The 21,565-nt window shown below is 35.7% G+C and overlaps 1 protein-coding gene across 2 annotated transcripts in view; it reads left to right on the top strand.

Annotated features, from left to right (window-relative positions):
* Cdh8 (cadherin 8, type 2) overlaps nt 1-21,565 on the top strand; it is a 354,170-nt gene that overhangs the window by 118,431 nt on the left and 214,174 nt on the right. For both annotated transcript variants that reach the window (XM_013012785.1, XM_013012784.1), the window contains one exon: nt 9,328-9,622. In XM_013012785.1, the coding sequence (XP_012868239.1) occupies nt 9,328-9,622 (295 nt within the window). The remainder of the gene's footprint in view (nt 1-9,327; nt 9,623-21,565) is intronic.

Below are 21,565 nucleotides of genomic sequence, written 5' to 3'. Positions count from 1 at the left end.
TAGATCTTTTGACAATTTATAATTTTATAGCAAGCATCATGCATTTGGAAAATATTGGTTATCTGGGAGTATACAGATATTTGGAATTTCATTGTATGATATAAAAATGTTATACTCAGTAATACCAGCAGCAACACAGAAATACCTTTAAATATTTGTGTCAGTCACACAGGGGCAAGATGCAGATTTCTTAAAATTCTGATCTTTGATAGAAAAACCACTTGTTTTGAACAACAGATATTGATGGTTCCTTGTGAAATATTGAACTTCTTTGTTGGGTTTTGGATAAAGATATGCTAAATACAAAAGAATGGCCATAGTTCATCTGTTAGCTGTTTCATTTTTTAAGTGTTTTGAAAACGGTGTTTAAGTTGAACATATAACTAAAACAAATGCCTGTTTGTTCCTAGAGACAGTTCTTATATTCTTAAAAATGTAGCACAAAGCCGGGTGCCGGTGGCTCACGCCTGTAATCCTAGCTACTCAGGAGGCTGAGATCTGAGAATCGTGGTTCAAAGCCAGCCCGGGCAGGAAAGTCCTTGAGACTCCTATCTCCAATAAACCAGTAGAAAACCAGAAGTGGCGTTGTGGCTCAAGTGGTAGAGCGCTCGCCTTGAGCTGAAGTGCTGAGGGACAGCGCCCAGGCCCAAAGTTCAAGCCCCATGACCGACAAAAAAAAAAATGTAGCACAAATCATTGTTATACCATCCATTTCATTATACAAATTATTAATTTGTATAAGAAGGGCTGAGATTCTGTAAAAATTATTTTGTCTCATCATGGAAATGAATTCTTCTTAACCCCAAGACTGGTCAGTCAAAAATACTATGACTTTTGGTACAGATGGATTCCTCTGTCTTGACTGGTAGTAATGAAAGATCAAGGTGCGAAAAAAAATTGAATTCATCTGAGTTGTCACTCCATCGTTTGTAGCTGGCCAACTTGTTTCTGTGTCTTCATATTACCCTTCCACTGTGCAGGTGAATCCCTTGTGTTCCTCAATGTGTCCAGATTTCTGCTTTTTATGATGCCATTAAATTGGATTAGAGCCAATCTAATAACCTCAATTTAACTTAATCACTTCTTTAAAGGCCAGCTTTTCAAATGCCATCATTTTATTCTAATGTACTAGATTTTTTGGAGAGAAAACAATTCAGCCTGTAGCAGTGAACTTGAAAGGATTATTTTTATGATTAAATAATGGAACAAATCATTTTCAAAAAATATTAACACAATGGTTACCACAGGATATATATGTATATATAGAGAGAGTTTTTCCATAGACCTTTACTGTGAAGTAGTAAAAATCTTCATTTTTATGTTTTCTTAGCATTTGTATTGTTATAAGGCATTTCGTTTTTAGCAAGATTCTAGGTCTTGTTGAGTTGGAAACCGATGAAAGAAACCCATATAATCATACGTGTGTGCATATTTATAGGCACATATTTATGGTATATCTAATTTACTGGCATTGAATTCTAAATTGATAGAATATTAAGTTCTATTTGCAAATGGGCACTGTATACACGATAATTGTCTGAATAAGATTTGGAATAAAAGCTGGCACTGATGGCTCACATCTTTCATCCTAGCTACTCAGGAAGTTGACATCTGAGGATCAAAGTTCAAAGCCAGCTAGACAGAAAAGTCTATGAGACTCTTACCTCCAGTTAATCATAAAAGACTACAAGTGGAGCTGTGGCTTAAGTGGTAGAGCACTAGTCTTGAGCACAAAAGCTTAGGGAAAGCACCCAGGCCCAGAGTTCAAGGCCTGTGACCAGTAAATAAACAAACAAACAAAAAACATAGTATTTCACTTTTATGTTATCCTTACAACAATATAAGAAAGTTTTGGACTATGGTTATGGTGGCCTTGTTAGAATCATTTTACAAGAGGAAACTAATATAGGGTAAATATTTGTCTAACTTCATTTCTGGTATTTTAATTCATGCCAGATCCATTGTTTTATATCATTCTAAAGCAAACAACATGTGACATTCTCACAGCCACACCCTCATCAGTACTTTCCATTTACCTATGCATTTTTTCACTAAAAAAATACTTCAGCTATCTGTGGTTTTACTGTAATCCCAGCATTCTTCAAGTAAGGACAGGGGATGGAGAGTTTAAGGCCAGCCTATTGCTACAAAAGGAAACTATCTGAAAAATAGAAGAAAGGATGAATACCAACTACCTATACATCCTGTCATTTTCACCTCCTTTTCAATCTATTTGTCTGTCTACAAACACAGTCCTGTACCAATTGAATGTTCATGGGAAAAACTTGAAAATATCATTATTTTTGATAAAGATCACTTTTGGTCTTGAATCTCTGCATTTGTGTGTGTGTGTGTGTAGGGTTGTGTGTGTGTGTGTGTGTGTGTGTGTGTGTGTGTAGTTATACTGTGGCACCTCTCCCTTAGCTTACTTGCATATTGCTGGCTCTCTGCTTCAGCCATGGCTATGGTCCAGCTTTTTGCTAGTTAATTGGATATGTATTCTCTAGGAATCTTCTGCCTGGGCTAGCTTGGCACTATGATTCTCAACATTTCAGCCTCCTTAGTAGCTGGGATTTGAGATGTGAGCCATCAGTTTCCAGTTTATGTATTCTATTAAAACTTTTAATACGCTAGGACAGGTACTATTTCTTAGGGGTTGGGAAAACGAACAAATCTCACAGATTTTTGATCATAAGGATGTTTTCAGGCCCCAAGTAAACTTCAGTTTTGCATATCTCTTTTTTGCTCAGTTCACATTTTGAGTGTCAATACAATAGATGCTGGGTGTTCACAAGTACTCAGTTACAAAGTAGAGTACTGAAGATGCTTTTATTTTTCCTATGTGTGATTTGAAATCTGCCTGAATAGATTAAATCAATTATTTGAGTTTACAAAAGTCAATATCTTTACTGTACAGACACAATCACTAAGAAATGTTAGAGAATGAAGGCATTCCCTCTGCCAGAAAATGAATTTGATTTGATGATTGCTTAGTATGTGCCAAGTATCGTGCTTGCTGCCCGTAATTTTGAGGAGAAATGCACATAGAACATCTATATTTGTAGAACTTACCATTTAAGAAAGAAAAAGGGCAATATCTTCCCTTTTCGGGTTGTGTTTTTAGCCAAAAACAGAAGTTCACATGAACTTACTTTCAATTTTCTATTTTTTGAACCAGGTTAAACTCTACAATACTCACATGAGAAACTCACAAGGCTGCCTTAAGACAACATTTCTGAGCTATCAGAAAGCTACATGTTCGCTTGGTACAAAACATTTGAAAACATATATAATAATATGTAAGAGTACTTTTTTTAAAAAAGAATACATTTTATATTTTCTGAAGCACAGATAATATGCAGTGTAGGATGATGTGATTTTTTTTTTTTATTTTGCTTAATCAAAGATTGTGGCTTCTTTAGCCTTAAGGATTATTTGGTTCATGTGAATGTTACTTGGATTACTGTCATTATTTTACTAACCTCCTATTTCCTAGGAGTATGTGATTGTAAGAGTAATTGTGTGTTTCTGTCTTGATCTTTTCCATAATCTTAGAGTAGTTTTATGTCTATTCTATAGCTTTCATTTTATGATGACATTTGACTTCTAAACCTGTTAAGGAGAAACTGACTGAAGGGTAATTTGAATTATTTAGCTTTACTATAGTAGTAAAACCTAGCTAGCACATAACGACATTTAAAAATTTACGCAGTACAGTATGGTGGCCTTTGGCTTCCTACACATTCCAAAACCATGACATGGTGCTTTGCGTAGCTCAAAGGCACCAAAGACAAGTGAGTGTCCAATTCTAAATAAGCACAATACATAGGACCTCACTTGTTTGTTCTTGAAAGAGTGCATGTAATGTTTGCTCAGCATCCTCTGTTGAGATGTTCTGTTGTGAACTAGAGGTCAATGTGAGCATATCTAGTGACTAACTCTTGGTCCTGCTGAAGAAGAGTTGAGAATCTTGAAAATAACTTGTCTGCCCTCTTTGCTCTTTCCCTTAACGTCTTTGTCACTTACCCAGCTCTGAGTGTATGTCTGTTCTAAAGTTCTGCATTTTTATCATCTCAAACTTATAAACCAAAAATGTATTGTGGCAAAATCATCTGGCCTATCTTTATTTCCAAATGCTTGTGATTCAAGAATTACAATATTTCCACCCTCTGGTTGATAGTTGATAGTTCTTCTGACAGATACTAGATAACAAGAAAGCAGTGCTAACATTTCATTCAAGAATGCTCAGCTTGTTAAATCTTCTGCAAGTATGATTCAATTAATTAAAAAAAATGTGATTAGTAAGTGTCAGAGGTTTGTGTTTCAGCAATCTCTGTGAATCACTTGGTTCTCAACTATGCTGACTGTATCCCCAGAACTTAGAAACTTCTTGAGAAGATAGAAAGTTCACGATGTTCTCTCATGCTTTCTAGAGAGAGTACATCTTCAAACTAATTTCTGGTACCAGAGCTACCCCATGTTCAGCTAATGAAACAGATCACCATGCAGTTGACTCAGTCCTGATTCTCATCTTATTCTAGTGTAAGAGTTAGACAGAAGAGTTGGTCTGATCCTCACTGGAAACTGAATCATAATTTCATATGAGTAACACTCACAGAGAAGAATTTTTGTTCTTCAGGCCCCATGGTTTAGGATTACTTCTGAGCCTAGAGGATGTTCTTTGCAAAGAAGGGATATATTTTCATGATCATACATATGCAAAACCATGACAGGGACTCAGGGTTTTACTCTGATTCTGAGAACAGTAATGTCTGAGGACAAGAAAATTGGCATCTACAATTCAACTAATATTTATCTACTATAAATCATTCCATCTGATGAATCCTCCTTTTCTCATTAACTTTTTACCATATTACATTTTTACCATATTACATTTTTACCATATTACATTTACCATCTTACATTTGTTACCAAATTTGAGTATATCCTTGGGGAATGTTTGCGTTTACTCCAGATCAGATTTCCACGTCCCTAGCTCACCCTTTCCTAAGTTCATTTGCTTCCTCCTTTAATCATTGGTTTGCCAATAAAATGAGAAGTGTTCTTTCCTTCCCTTCCTTTAATATTCACTTCCTTTCACAAATATTTACTGAGCTTTGACAATATGACAAACACTTCACTAAGCAGAAGGAATACAAAGGAGAATGATACGCTAATGCATTTTCTTAAGACTTTTACAGTGTAAACTTGCCTTTTAATTGAGAGGTGTTGTGCAAACATAGGGAAGATGATGAGGGTATGCTGAGTGGTACTCATGATTCTGCTCCATAATGTAGCAGTCCTGCTGTGATTCTAGGAATTCAAGATTTATTGTGAGAGACAGTGAGAGACCTTGTTGCTCTCATTGTTGCTCCCAATTGTGCATCTCTTAACCCCAGGAATAATAACTACAAATTCATTGTGACGATACATACCAATGTATTTTTAAAACATTCTAAAAGGTAGCAAATGATATATATATTTAATAACAAAAACAATAAATAATGTCTCTACTCCTAAAATCTTTATTTAGGTTTACCTCCCATAGAACAGCATTTATAATAGCAGAAACCAGATCCATCTTGTTTATCATTGTATTTCTAGTCTTAATGAATCATTCAAGGTACAAAAGATCATGCAGTGCTCTCTACATGTTTTTTGACGGAACAGAAGAAATCCCTTTGTACTACTGTACAGCCAACTCAAGGAATCTTGCCGATCCAGGCTGATTTACATGTGACCCTTGCCATGCCCAATTAGCAGAAGCCGATGTTGGAGAGATGATGCTCAGACATCCTGATGAGGCCTGGTGTATGCATGTTCTGTGCACTTGGGGTATCTGTAGCTCAAAAATCTCAGAGAGTCTTTGGTGGCGGAATGAAGAGGGAATACTGGGCAGTAAGTGAGCAAGTTCCAAAAGACATGCAGAACAACTATGACACAGCAGCTTCTCTTCATAAACCTCAAACACTTCTGTCAGACACAGCAGTCTGTTTCTTTGCTCTATTGACCATTGATATATTCATTTCCTTCATTTTCTCTGTCTTTTCCTCATAATTTCAAGTTGTTTACCTAAAAAATTAACATGTGAATCTTTGTTATATGTGTAGGACTGTGTGTATGTGTATGTCTATGTTTGAGGGAGAGAGATGGAGAGAGAGTAAGAGAGACTTCTACAAATAGTAACAAAAATGAACATAGAAATTCTCTTTCAAGAATATTACTCGCAGCTGGGCGCCGGTGGCTCAAGCATGTAATCCTAGCTACTCAAGAGGCTGAGATCTGAGGATCAGGGTTCAAAGCCAGCCCAGGCAGAAAAGTCTGTGAGACTCTGACCTCCAATAAACCACTAGAAAACCGGAAGTTGACACTGTGGCTCAAGAGGTAGAGAGCTTGCCTTGTGCTGAAGAGAATAGGGACAGCACCCAGGCCCAGAGTTCAAGCCCCGTGATTGACAAAAAAAATCTATCTGTCTGTCTATCTATTTAGATAGATTATCTAAATAGATAGATAGATTACTAGCTTCAGGATGTGACTGTTACTGAGGTGAGCTAAAAATTGATTTCTGGGGCAAAATAAAGAGGATGATTGCAATATTTACTACATTTTTTCAATTAATTTTTTTCCTGAATGGTATACCTTTAAAAACTATTTTTGAATTGAATCTTGGGGAATTTTTTTGCACTTAGGATACAAATGGTCTAATCAAAGTGTTTTCAGTTGCTTTTATAGGGCTGAATAATGTGTAAAGAGAAAATGGTTTTACTTGTGACACTTAATTTTTGCCACTCCCATTTAAAACATTTTTTAAGTAAATGGGTTGTCTCAGATTCTAGGGTGAACGTTTCATCCCCCCAAACAAGGCCAAGGACCTGAAGCTTAAACAAGTTATATGTTCTCTTATTTGTCTTGTTAGAGCTGAATAGTAACTTTGTGATTTATTATTTCAAAAATATCCATGCATACTTAGTTAGTTAGTTAGTTAGTCTTTGTCAAGACCAGGGCTTGAACTCAGGCCCTCAAGTTCTTGCTTAGCTTTTTCACTCACAGGAAACACCATTCCACTAAGCCAAACTTTCAGTTCCTTTTTTTTCTTGGTTAGCTGGAGACAAATTTCCCCAACATTTTTGCATGGTCTGGCTTCAGACTGTGATCTTCAGATCTCAACCTATTGAGTACCTAAGGTTACAGTTACGAACCACCCTGCACAACCTTATCTATACTTTTAAATTCTTTCCCCATACTTACTTTTAAAAGAAAATATTTGTTGAAAGCTGAGGTGATAATGCAATTTACAAATCAGAGGTTATTGGTAATTGGAAAGGAAATAGGGCAAAAATAAATTCTAACAATAAGACCAATTTGAGTGTTTTGTTATTAAAATTATGGGCAAGTGTAGCACATGCCAATGTTTTCACTGTCTGCACAATGACTTGCATGTGAAAGGAAGCCTCCATTGAATTATATATTATTCAAATTTACTCTTTTTTTAATAAAAATGCTAATGGAAATGTTAAAATGCACATAAATTAAAATGATCCTAATTTGGGATTAATATTATATTAATGAATTATAATCTCACATTCATTAAGATAAAGTGGCATTTCAATATTTGTTCTTGTTCATAAATTTAGTTCAATAAATGAAAAGGGTACATTTCAAGATTCAATAAATATTTGATGTAATCTTTGCATTCCATTTTTTAAAAATATTCAGAAGAGATCTAGATGTATTTGGATTCTTTGTTGTTATTTTATGTCTTTTTTATAATCTTTTCTTTTCGCTTATTGAAGCACTAAATATAATTCAAATTGGGGAAGAAAACAATAGAGACTCTTCTGAATCAAATGGATCCCAAGGGAACACAATGCTGTTAGAATTTCTAGGAGTTTCTTTCCACAAGATAGTTCTATTTTTTTTTCTTTTGAGGGATAAATATTTAAGCAGTAACTAGAAGTATATTGGCAGCTAAATAACTGAGTTAAACTCATACTGTCTACACTTGAACTGTGTTTCATGAAATGGAACCCACACATTTTATATTCTTATTTTATTCTTAAAATGTGAAAGTCACAACATAGTTCTCTCCCTCTTGAGAATTATAAAAATAGGGATTATATTTATCCCAGATCTTGACCACACATCTCATATAGAATGTTTGTCAAATATACACATTCAGTAAATATTTAATCTATAAATATTTTTGCTGTCACCTGAGATGGAGTACGATACTCATTGAAAAGCTATCAGTTTCCAGAGAATTCTAATATTACTAAATATGCTCCTATATTTTGGCCTGACTGCTCTTTTCTCTCAAATGGAATTATTTTCCTGGGTCAGAAGAATTTTAAGAATTAAAGAATATTTTTAAATAAAGCCTTTAATAATTTAGAAGATCTGTTAGGATACTTATAGTTCATGCCATAATCATAGCTATCCAGGAGGCTGAGATTATGAGGATCACTGTTCAAAGACAATATAGGTAGAAAAGTATAGTAGACTGCATCATCAGAATACCAAGCAGATAATAAACAAGGAGGAAGGCATGAATAATGTGATAGAGTCCAAGAACCCCTAGTACAAGCAAAAAAACCCAAAACAAACCAAAATAAGAAGACCTTATTATAAATCTGATTGTTAGAATACCATTTTTGTTTGTGTGTAAGTAAATGATTGTATATAATAAGTCATGCCTATCATTCTATTTAGGATCTGAAGATCTTGTTTCCAATAGGAATGTCTATGAGATAATTATCTCCAATTAATCACCCAAAAACTGGAAGTGGAGCTGTGGCTCAAGAGGTACAGCACTAGCCTTGAGCAAAACTGAAGCTTAGGGACAGAGCCTGACCTTGAGTTTAAGCCCCAGAACCAACACACATACACACACACACACACACACACACACACACACACACACACACAAAATCACTGAAATATCTAATCTGGTCACTGCCTAGTACTTCCCAAGTAGCTAATAAGGACAATATTCAGTGCACATGTTGGTAAGTTGAAAATGAATTCACATTTCTTGGTAGCTTTCTGTTGACTTTTTCTTCATTCTGATACTGTGTCAATTTTCCATAAATCAGAGCACTTTCTTAAGAATGTTTTGGCTTATTATTATTATTACTATGAAGTTCAATATATTTTATTTTTGAAATGATGTCGGTATGACTGCATAGACTTATTTCTTACGTCTATACTTCAAGAAAACTCATGATACATTGTGGAAAGAAATAAATTTAATGGTCAAACAGGAAACAAATAAACAACAGCTTCGCAGATTTTTCCATCACTAATTAATGCCATTTTTTTTTATTTTAGCTACACACAGACCTGGATCCTGGAAGTAAAAAAATCAAGTATATCCTGTCAGGTGATGGTGCTGGGACAATCTTTCAAATAAATGATGCAACTGGAGATATCCATGCTATAAAAAGACTTGACAGAGAAGAAAAGGCTGAGTACACTTTAACAGCTCAGGCTGTGGACTGGGAGACAAACAAACCTCTTGAGCCACCTTCTGAATTTATTATTAAAGTTCAAGACATCAACGACAATGCACCAGAGTTTCTTAATGGACCCTATCATGCTACTGTTCCAGAGATGTCCATTTTAGGTATGTATGCTTTCAATTCCATCGAATTGTTAAGACTCATCTTTGCAATAAATAGCTCATGGCTTCAAGAATGGGCAATGGTGCTTGTTGAATAAAAGACTTTTTTTTTTTACAGTTTTATCTCACATTTGCATTTCCAAATCCTCCTTTTTGGCTTAAGTTCCACAGCTCAATAGCTTTAGTCCCTTAGTAATAGGACCTGACAGAGAAGCAGTTTTTATTAAAATATCTCTCCTTACATGACAGTACTTCAATAGGCAAAATTTGTATTCCTCTCATAGACTTGTACTTTGAGTATTGTTGCTGAGACAGAATTATCAAGATTTGTTCCAACATGCCAAGCTAATCCTATTGATATTTGCTTCATGTTTAATTATTTGTTTGTATATATTCATACAGATGTGGTACATAATAGAAGTGGGAAACCATTTAGGTCTGCTGTCAGTTAGATGTTGGATTCAGCTGGTAGGCTGAGTCTCCAGTGGATTCTACAGTTTACATTACCAATGCCACTTCTGATGGGTGGGGGGGCACATTTTCTTTTCAGAACAGTTCTTCAGAGCCTATCATTACTAACCCAATTCCACTTTTTTCTTTCTGGCAGTGTGGGGATTGAACTCAAGGGCTGGGCAATGTCCCTGAACCCCTTTCTGCTCAAGGCTAGTGCTCTACCACAGCACCATTTCCGGTTTTGGAGTGGTTCATTGGAGATGAGTGTCATGGGAACTTTTCTGCCCAGGCTGGCTTAGAAGCATGCTCCTCAGATCTCAGCCTCCTGGGTAGCTAGGCATGAGCCATTAGTACCTCGTGTCCAGTCCCACATTTTTTGAGTCATCAACTAATCTTTTCCATTTCTGAGAAAGCAATACATATCCCTAAATGTTTTAATCTTGTTCTTTCATTCTTGGATCTGTTTGTTCATCCCCAAGCTCCAACCTTGATATAGAGAAAGCTATACCCCAAACATTATATGATCAAAGGAGTGATTGTAAAGTTTTTCCTGGTCTGATGACAGTAGGGATGCTAGATTCAGAGGATAACATCAAAAAATAATTTTTATATAGTTAGTTGGCTTTAAGATACATGAACAAAGTTATACACATTAGAAGTGTGTGAGCATGCTGGCACTTGAAGATACAAACTGAAGGCCAGGATAAGATAAAGACATGTCTATTCATTGTCTCAAGACCTTACATCTGACATTAAATTATCTGCCAAGAAAATCCCTATCAAGAGTCCTATTCAAACTTCTCAGGAAAATTACAAATACTTATAGGGAAGAACGCCAAGAAGAAATATATGGGGTGAAAAATCCCTCAAAACTTTATTGTAGATTAAAATAAAAGCAAAGTATTGATTGGAGTTTTCAAAGCTCAATGTGTTGCTCATTATCAGACATGACACAGAATGTTCTTTCCCTATCCCATGTGTTCTTAGCATTTTAATTTATATCAGCAATGAGGTTTGATCCCCTCTGGATCACATCTGCTTCTACAAAAAGTCATGATCTTCGAATGTGATTCTCTCATTTTGTCACAGTTTATGAGTGTTTTGTGTCTCATAGTTATTTTCCTTTCCTGTTTTTCTAGGTTTCTCTTCTTTCCCTCCTTCTCCTTCACTATTTTTCCTTTATTTTCTTTCAGCTTTTCCCTCTTCCCTTCCATTCTCTAACTTGGTCAATCCATGTTCAGCCATGTGTACTCTGTGGATGGCATTTTTCTTTTGTCTGTGTTGGTCCTGAAGCTTGAACTTAGGGCCTGGTCACTGTCTCTGAGCTTCATTTCTCGAGGATAGCACTCTACTACTGGCACCACAGAGCCATTTATGGCTTTTTCTGAGTAGTGTATTGAAGATAAGTGTCTCAGGGATCATGATCTTCACATCTCAGCCTCTTGAGTAACTAAGATTGCAGGCTTGAGCCACCAGCACCAGACATAGATGGTGTTCTTGATTGTTTGAATCTTTATTTATTTATTGGTCGGTTGGCTGTGGGGCTCGAATTCTGGGCTTGGGCACTGTCCCTGAGCTCTTCAGCTCAAAGTGAACATGCTATCATTTGAGCCAAATTGCCACTTCCGGATTTCTAAGGGTTAATTGGAGATCAGAGTCTCAAGGACCTTTCCTTGCCTGGGCTGGCTTTGAACCATGATCCTCAGATCTCAGATCTCCTGAGTAGCTGGGATTACAGGTATTGAGCCATTGTTGCCCAGTCTGTTTGAATCTTTTTAACCTGGAAATTCCATAGAAAGCGCAAACTCCAAACTTAAATCTATTAGGTTTCCTAAGTAAACTCTTTTTTTTCCCTGTCCGTTCACTTCTACCCTTTTGCCAGAGATCCCAGTCCATTATGAAGTCCCATATTGATAATATAAGAGACATGATTGCTTCTTTTCTCCCTGTCAAGTCTCTGTAGCATCATTCTTGGATGCTACAGAGATCAAAGCCAGCCCAGGCGAGGAAAGTCCTTGAGATTCTCATCTCTAATAAACCCCTAGAGATCACTCTTTGGTCATCAGTTCCTGATGTCTCCCACTGGATAATCTCTGCAACCTGAACAATAACATACTCAATTCTTACCTTGTTATTTTCTTAACATATTCATGTTTGTATCATGGAGAAAAGATTTCCTCATATTTTCTAGATGTTTGCTTGACTTAGAATAATTATTTGTAGGTTTAAGCTGGGGCAGGGGTAGGGGAGATATGAGTTAGCTTGACTTCTTTTTATTTCTTTTTCTTACCAACATATAAAGTGACTTTAGTAGGTACATCCGCTGCAGCAGCAAACTCAGATGTGATTTCAGCTGTTCATATCCTATCTATATATTTCTCCTGCCAGAATACCACTTTATTTACCTCTTGTGCAAGGATTTCTATTTTTTTCTTCAGCTTATGGAAACCGAATTGCTCCTCAATGGCTGACTGTAATGACACTTTTCTAGAGAGACTTTTATGATTTCCTAGCAAGAAAGTATCTCTCCACCTTTGGCAACACCATAAGAAAAGAAACACACAAAATAAGCAAGCCACCTCCATCTTTGTTCTTTTAGCTTCTAATGTACAACCCCGCCCAGAGAAACACTATATCTTTTTCCATTCTCTATTTTGGCCTTTCCTTCCTTCCTTCCTTCCTTCCTCCCTCCCTCCCTCCCTCCCTTTCTTCCTTCCTTCTTTCCTAGCTTCCTTTCTTCCTTCTTTCTTTCATCAGCTCATTTAAGTCAATGAATTTTTGATTTCATCTTACCCAGATTGCAATAATATGATTCTAAAGAATTACTGGCACCATTAGTACATGTAGCAAACTTTACCCAAATTACTAATTAATGAGGAACAGTGAAGTTTCTATTTTTGTCTCATTATAATGGTATTTCCTCCATTTTAATAGCAAGTGTTTACTTGTTGATGGTAAATTTGTCAGAGACTCCTTTTGCTGTGTATTTAAGTCATATGCATGATAAATACATTGGAAGACTTCTGCAAATGTCAAACCATTCCACTTAACAAAAAGCTTTAAAAACATATTGGTAGCTACAGATGTAAATGGTTATGTGTGCCTGTAAGTTTATATGTATATGAATATATACATATATACATACATGTACATATAAATTTGTGAAAACCTTAGGCTGTGACCTGTCTTCCAAAAACCAGAGATTATATTGAAATCACAGTGTCGCCTTGAATCTTTATTGCATTTCCTATGATCTGCTTGAATTTAAAGTGTGGGGATGTTATGTTATTGCCTCATTTCCTTAGCCATCATGAAAAGATAATAATTCCTACCTTCCTATCATTGTGTGAAAATTGGATGATAAAATACAGGTGGAAGGGTGGAAGGAAGGCTATAAAGTAAACGTATCTTCCATGGTTGGTTGTTGTTTCTGCTTTGAAAATTATTTTATTAATCTGTTCCCCTCTGTATCTTTGTGCCTTCGGTCCTGCATTGATCTTAAGCATGGGGTGTCTGACTTTTGCTTGACTCCAGCATCTTTTGTTCAAGGAAGCAAGGCAGCTGTGCTATTTTATTGTCAAGTATGAATTATTCCCTTCATTTTCCATGAAGGTGAATATCAGGATGAAGGTCAGCTACTGTCTCCCTTTTCTCCCTATTACAACTACCCTCTCTCAGGCTGTCTCCTCTCTCCCCCTTTTCCTCCTTTTACTTTTCTTCCTTTGCTACTGCAAAAATGCCAGCACCTGCACCTGGATGCCCTGAGGAACGCCAGCAAGGACTGAGGGATTTCATTGTGCAGAAAGTGAGAAGTAAAATTCTAATTGAGAAATTTGCCAGGATTAAATTGAAATGAACGTGATGTTCAAGAGCTATCTGCCAGTTGTCAAGCTGTCATGACCAAACACACATATATTTGCCCAAATGGCAGGCAGATTAATTTGGGAAGCTGGAGATGCAGTTTTTGTACATTCCACTGCAAACTTCAGAACTTGATGAGAATTTACTTTTATAACAACACTGCATAAAGACAAGAATATGAGCTCCTCTGATTTTGTTAGTGCATACCAACTTAGCAGTGTTGACTAGGTTTGTTCTTTCAGAGAAAGTCTGCCTATAGTCATTGTTTCAGACTCACTTAATATACATTTTAATGATACTTTGGATTTATGTGAGATATGTTTACATATTATTTGCCTAAACCCAGATCCAGATAAAACAATCTATTTGACATAGGAGCTGATGTTCAGGATATTTAGGTGTAACTCTGACCTTCACTTTGTAAGTGACAAACTCCATTGCAGGCTTAGTTTTTCTGCATAGTGAATAATAATCCCTAACTCTATGTCTGCTTTGAAAAATTTAATGATCATATTTCAAAACTATTTGACAGAACATAGAATGAATGCCTAATAAAATATTAGTTACTTTACTTCTATTTCATTGTGATTTTCTTCCATGCTTCCTGATTCAATAATTGTCTAAATGACTAGCACACTATGGTCATTGAAAACCAGCTCAGTAAAATATAAATTTCTTTCACAAATTCACAACCTGGAAAAAATATTAGTTTATGAAAAAGAGCATTATTAGTGAACATAGTAGTAGAGATGACAAAGAAAATAGTACTTCAAATCTGAGGCATATTGTTTTGTTTAACATAGTTATAGGAAACAAGACCTTGAATATTTTCTTAGTTTTCTTGGACATCCAAGATTCCTCCAGTGATGATCAATATGTATTGAGCACTTATTATAGGACAGAACCTGTGTTAAATGTCTCTAGCATCCACAGAAATGCAATGACTTTAGTAGCAATAATAACAGTAGTGATATGACTCATAATTTTAATCAGTAGAATGAATATAATACTTGCTAATATAAAGCCAGATATTAAATGCAAGGGCTGGATAAAAGTCCAGACATTTGGCGCTACCTCCCTTGGGTTTAACTATTATGCTGTACTGATCTTTGATATCTCCAGAGAATTTTGTTTATATGAAAGCCATGACTATGGTTCATATTCATCACAATTATTGACGTTAAAGGTAGGAGAGCATTTGAGGTCTGCATCTTTTGCAAATTTTTAATGGAAAACTGAGAGGAGAGTTGCAAAAGAAATTTGAGTAAGATATATAATTTTTAAGTTAAAATGGAAGTACTTTAAACATGTAAGAACAATACATCACATAGAAATTCAAATGACAATAATAGTTAATTAAGAGCCCTGTGGTGAATGGCTACAGATGAAGAGTTGTTAGTGTATTAAAGATAAAGACAAAGAGAAAAGCCCAGCATTGGTGGCTCATGCCTGTAATCCTAGCTACTCAGGAGACTGAGATCTGAGGATCATGGTTCAAATCTAGCCCGGGCAGGAAACTGTGAAACTCCTATCTCCAGTAAACCATCAGAAAACCAGAAGTGGTGCTGTGGCTCAAGTGGTAGGGCACTAGCCTTGAGCTGAAGAGCTGAGAGACAGCGTCCAGACCGTGTTCAAACCCCATGACCAAAGCCTCCCCCCCTCAAAATAAAAAGAGCAGCATGAATTGACCCTGGGTTTCCTGGTGATGAGTGCAAAAGGAGAATATGCTTTTCACCAAAGAAAATAGTAATTGAACTATCAGTAGAAGGTCAGGAAATGACTTAGTACATAACTACGTTAAACACACACACACACACACACACACACACACACACACACACACAAATCTTACTGCTTTCCAAAGTCTAATCACCAAACAGATAATGAAAATCAGTATACAATGTACAGGTGACTTTAACTTTTTTTGAATGATGATTCAGGCACAAAACAATGTGATAAGTATTAAATAATAATTCAGATATTTTCTACTGAAAAAATGTGCCTATTGCTATTCACATCCTTTGTTCTGCTCTTGGCACTGATATCATGGTTGATCTTCACAAATGTGTCCTTTTATAGTAAACATCTTCTAATTTTCTTTTGGAAGAGGCTTATATAAATATACACTACTTACTTAGGGAATTGTTATCTTGAATTTACATTAAATTTTACCTTAGAGAAAAAGTAGTGAGCATAGTCTATGGATCGTTCTTAAAACATGGGAGGGTAAGTCACTGACATTTGTCTACCTCCTCCCCAGCCTCAAATACTCCCCTCAACCATGCATAACTTTTTGTACAGTACAACTATCAAAATGATCAATTTACTGTTCACACACCATTGCTACAAATAGGTGGGCTTCAGTCAATGTCACCAACTGTTCCAATACTTCCCTTCTATGTTTAAAAAGAATAAAAGACCTTATCCAGGATCACACATACATTAGATCTCTTCAATCTGGAATGAATCTTCAATTCCTTTCCTTCTCTATGATGACCTGGACAATTGTAGAACAATTATTTTGTAGCATTCCTTCATGAGGAATCGTCTAGTGTTTGTTTAAGAGTAGATTCACAATACATATTTTTGACAACTCTGATTATCAGAAATAATAAGTCATTGACTTACAATATATTGTACAAGAGTTTGTTTTTTTCCATTGTCGATGACAATAACTTTGATCACCTAATTAGGGAGGTGTCTCTCATATGTCTCTCTTGTGAAATTATTTTTTCCCTTTGTTCATAATACTTTGAGCCCTCATGAATACCTTATTGATCACCAAACTATGAACATCAAGTTTCAATATCCATTGAAGTTCTATGGCTGGGTTATTTGTGAAGAGGTGAAATAGTTCTTCCATAAACTCTGTCATTCCACATACTTTCTGCATTACTTTACATTAGTTTGCAATTTTAAATTACTGTGTGGCTTGATTTTGATAACTTATAATAGATTAGTTATTCATCTTGATGTTTAAATTGTATCCACCTTGGCTATAATATGACCTTGAATCTGACTCTAGTTATTTTTGCAGTAAATTCTATACTTTGGGCCCAACTGAGTATTTGTGATTCATTTTGTTCTTCCTCTAGATTAGTCCAAGAATTAGTCATTTATACAGAGACAATATCACTTAAACATCAGAGTATAGGTGTATGTTTTGTTCATCAAGAAGTCACAGTGCAAGTTGAACAACGCAGGGATATTTATCTATACAGGGTGGAGTGGTTTTCGTTAAAATGTCCTGTCCACTCAGGACCATACAGACTGACCCTTCAAGGAATGAGGATCTTCGTACATCTAATTTTTAGATAAGCACAGAGAATACATTCCTGTTGTTTTATGGAATCCAGTAGTTGGTGATATGTCAAGTAATGATTGGAACCTCATACCCACTCTAACTGCAGGAAACAATGAGTTCACTTCTAGAATTCTGATTACAAAGCACATGTTTTCTCTTTTGGCATGAATATGAAAATTCTATCTTTTTTAATGCTCAGTGTGTCTTCAAATTGGACCACACCTCAGCCTTGTCAGAATTTATGTCCACTTTCTCCTTGTACTCAGCACTATATTGTACCACACTAATATTTATCTGCTATCCTCCCTTTCCTCCACCTTTCTCCCCTTTGGGATATAGGAGATGGACTCCTATCTTGTCCAGCCACATCTAATGGCTTTTAGATTGAACTGTTCAGGCCACAGGCAGCCTGTCAGGAATAGAGATACGAAAAATTTATACAACACTGTATACACTTATTTAGTTATGACCATATAGAAGATAGGTAGCATCTTTTTTTTCTAATTAGTCTTTGAAGTAGATAACTACTTTCAATTTAAAAAATGGTACATGCCTTGAATAAACACCAAATTAAGGTCAAACTTGTTTTCCTCATTGTCCTTAAAAATGCTAGTATGTCATAATTTGATTAATTCATATTATATGCACTTAGGGAGGTTTAAACATTTATGTGATCACTGAAACCATTTTCTAGAAGAAGTATGCTGCAGATTTACAGAATATTCCTCTACAAAAGCCTTAGGAGCACTCACTTAACAAGAATACTAGGCAAGTCTATGTTGATTTAGTATGCAGTTAAATAGTGAAATTTGCAAATTCTAGAAAGTGAATTGCAAAGCGTGATGACTACAGGTTACATGGATTAGCTTGTTATTCTTCTCATTGCCACGTAAATATTTCAGCCCCAAATAAGGACTACGCCCAAAGTATTCATTAAAGGGTTTCATTCTCCTATTCTTCTTTATTATTAAAGAAACAATGTAAGTCACGAAAGCTTAAAGGATCAAAGGATGTTACCACTAACAAACTGTCTTAAACCTAACACATTCCCTTTTCATAATTTATAGGTTATGCCAGGCTTTTTTTTCCCTCTGGGCTAGATTTTAAAAGAATCCAGCAGGCTTTCTCTATTTTTTAAAGAAGAAATGCAAAGTGAGAAAGGGGAATAGAACATATCTTGATGGATTTGATTATTTTTTTGGGTCTGGTTTGATTCAGAGTGATGAACGAGATTGAAATTCTTCAGGAAAACATGGGTGGGAAATCATGAGGAATGAAATAAAGACTCTCAAAAGAAATCCAGCTGCTATACCTGATATGAATGCCAATAGCAGCTGTGGTTTCAAAACTTCCAGATAAGGTGAAGATTCTGCTATATATTGTGCATAGAGAAACTAAACGTCCACTAGGGTTATGGAGATAGTATATGTATATATATATATATATATATATATAGTATATATAGTATATACATATAGTATAGCTATATGTATATATATGTGTGTGTGTGTGTGTGTGTGTGTGTGTGTGTGTGTGCTGAATTCATTTGCTTACAATGAAGTCAAGTGGATTTTGGTGTTTCCCAGACTACTCTCAAATATTTCATGGCTTTTTATAAATTACTATAGTATCCAAATGTGACAACTGGTGACAGCTCATAGTGAGAATCCTAAAAGGCATAATCCTACAAGAAGCATTGTTATTTCCATGATGTACTGAGAGCACCCTTGGTAATAATGATGGAAAAACAAGCAAGGCTTATTAGCTTAACTCTGGTAACAGGATAGTTCTATCCATTGTTGCTTTTAACATTAGTCTTCTGAACTAACTCAACAATAAGATTTCAGTTATTCATAAATGTCTTGGTAGCACAAATTATAATTCATCCATTTTGCTGTTCCTAATAGGTTTCTACTCTTAGAATACATGACAGCATTGATCAAGTCATACACCTAGTCTCTTCAATTTTACAATTATTTTCCCCCAAATCTTACCTCATTAAATATAGAAATAAACTAACATAAAAAAGGAAATAAACTAACATAGGTAGAACTGTGTAAGGAAGTTTATTACGGATTTTATTTAAACATTACTGATAGTCATTTTGAAAATGGTTGAAATTTCAGAACTATTTATCATAACTACACATACATTTTTATTTTGGATTTCATTTCCAACATAAGTCAGGTAATTTCAGTATTTTTATTCTAATGCAGTAATTGCTTTCTGTAATTCTTTCTAGAAATCTTCAGTAACTAGTTAATAAAATTTCATCAGCGTGATCTCAATTATCAGATAATGTGATGAAATTCTTTATTTTGCAAGTGGTAATACTGCTATCATTTTGTTTTGTTTTAAAAAAAGAACTTTACATAAAACATACCTTATAAGTTATATATAAATGTTAAATGCCTGAGCTTTGGGCTTCCTGAAAACGAATTTAACATTCTGTGTTTATGACTTCAGAGTAGATAGGGAGTCATCCCATATGGAATTTGATTTGGAGCCTCAGCTTCCTTTACAAACCTATACCTCTGCCCCTCAGGTGTCTCTTAATTTGCATTAATGTTGCAGAGGATTACAACTTTTATAATATTGACTCAGCATTTACCACATTGAAGTGAAGAGGTGACATTGATGATGTACCTCAAACTGAGTGTTTAACCTGACCATTTCTTCTATGTATCACTTAAGCAAAAATTTGCAAGCTGATTCTCACCAGTAGCCAGGACTTAAATTCTGTTGATTTTTCTTTCAATTTTCTTCTCCCTTGCAATTTTGATTGAATTATCTTAAACTACATTACAGTGTGTTACTGTTGACTCTCTCTCTCAGAAATTTATCTTCTGTTCAGTCACATTTTGACTCTGTAACTGGATATATTGAATTATGTCTTTGAAAATTGTACCCTATTTCCTTACCTTTAGAGCAATTCTTTTCTGGACAATCCATCTAGAAATGCTTATTCTGAGCCACACATAGGAAAATAAGATGGCTACTCTGTGTGTGTGTGTGTGTGTGTGTGTGTGTGTGTGTGTGAGCTCACATACCAGTCTTGGACCTTGAACTCAGTGCCCGGGCATTTTTTTTTTTGTTCAAGGCTGGCACTCTACCACTTGAGACACAGCTCCCTTTCTTTCTTTTTGGTAGTCAATTCGAGATGACGAGCATCTTACAAACTTTCCTGCCTGTTCTGGCTTTGAGCCATGATCCTCAGATCACAGCCTCCTGAGTAGCTAGGATGATAGGCATGAGCCACTGGAGCTTGGCAAAATTCAGCCCATTCTGATTTGGTAAATGTTCTAGTATTTGAAATACTAAGAAGTATTTTCAAATCAGTAAATCAGTACTTATCCCAAAGAAAATCAAAATACTCAAGGTAAGTTTTGAATTATAGATGGAAGTTTGAAAACCCCAGGTGGTATTCTGCCCAGGTAATCCTGGCCCTTTATTAATTTGACGTTTGATAAAAGTAAATATTATAAGATTCAACATATTTATTGACTCCAGAGACAAAATAAGACACTTCTGTCTAGAATTTGGTAAGCCAACATCCACATCTAGAGTATTTTGATGTAGTTTATCTTTTCCTGTTTATCATATAATCATTCTTTTAAAAAAATCTGAGTTAAAAGGAGTTAAAGAGTAAAAGCTCAGATGAGAGTTCAGGGTTACCCACATTTGCCCAGCAGAAATGGATCAACGTCCTAGATATCAAACAGCAGAAATAAGGTATAGTTCTTTTGCCCTCCAGGAGAAATTTGCTTTCCCGCCCTCCCTCCCTCCCTCCCTCCCTCCCTCTCTCCTTCCCTCTCTCCCTACCTCCTTCCCTCCTTCCCTGCCTCCCTCCTTTCCTTCCCTCCTTCCTTCCCTCCCTTCCTTTCCCTTCTTTTCTTTCTTTCCTCCCTCCATCCTTTCTCCTCTTCCATCCTTCCCTCTCTCCCTTTGTTCCTTTCTTGCTTCCACATTATAGTCTGTACCTCTGTCCAATTCCCCTTGGCATGCCCTCATAATTTTTGTAAATATATCTCTCTACTTATTTATATATTTCCTATCTTGTCTATGAATCTATAATTTATCTTTCCTTACATATGTACAGACATATTTCCGTATGCATTTTTATATCTGTGGTATGCATGTGCTCGTGTGTTTGTGTGTGTGTGCACTTTCTTACTTTACTGAATTCCAAGATGCTACAGTTTCATCTCATATATTGATTAGCCATTTCCCTAAGAAATCTATTTTATCATGGGGGAATGATGTTAAAAGTCAAAAATCAGGATCAGAATGCTAGGCATGCATTTCCCTACTGGACAGTATTTTCATAG

The sequence above is a fragment of the Dipodomys ordii genome, unplaced genomic scaffold, assembly GCF_000151885.1.
Source record: "Dipodomys ordii isolate 6190 unplaced genomic scaffold, Dord_2.0 Scaffold18, whole genome shotgun sequence".
Taxonomy (NCBI): domain Eukaryota; kingdom Metazoa; phylum Chordata; class Mammalia; order Rodentia; family Heteromyidae; genus Dipodomys; species Dipodomys ordii.
The sequence above is the reverse complement of the archived record's forward strand: the minus strand, read 5'-3'. Positions and strand labels throughout refer to the sequence as shown.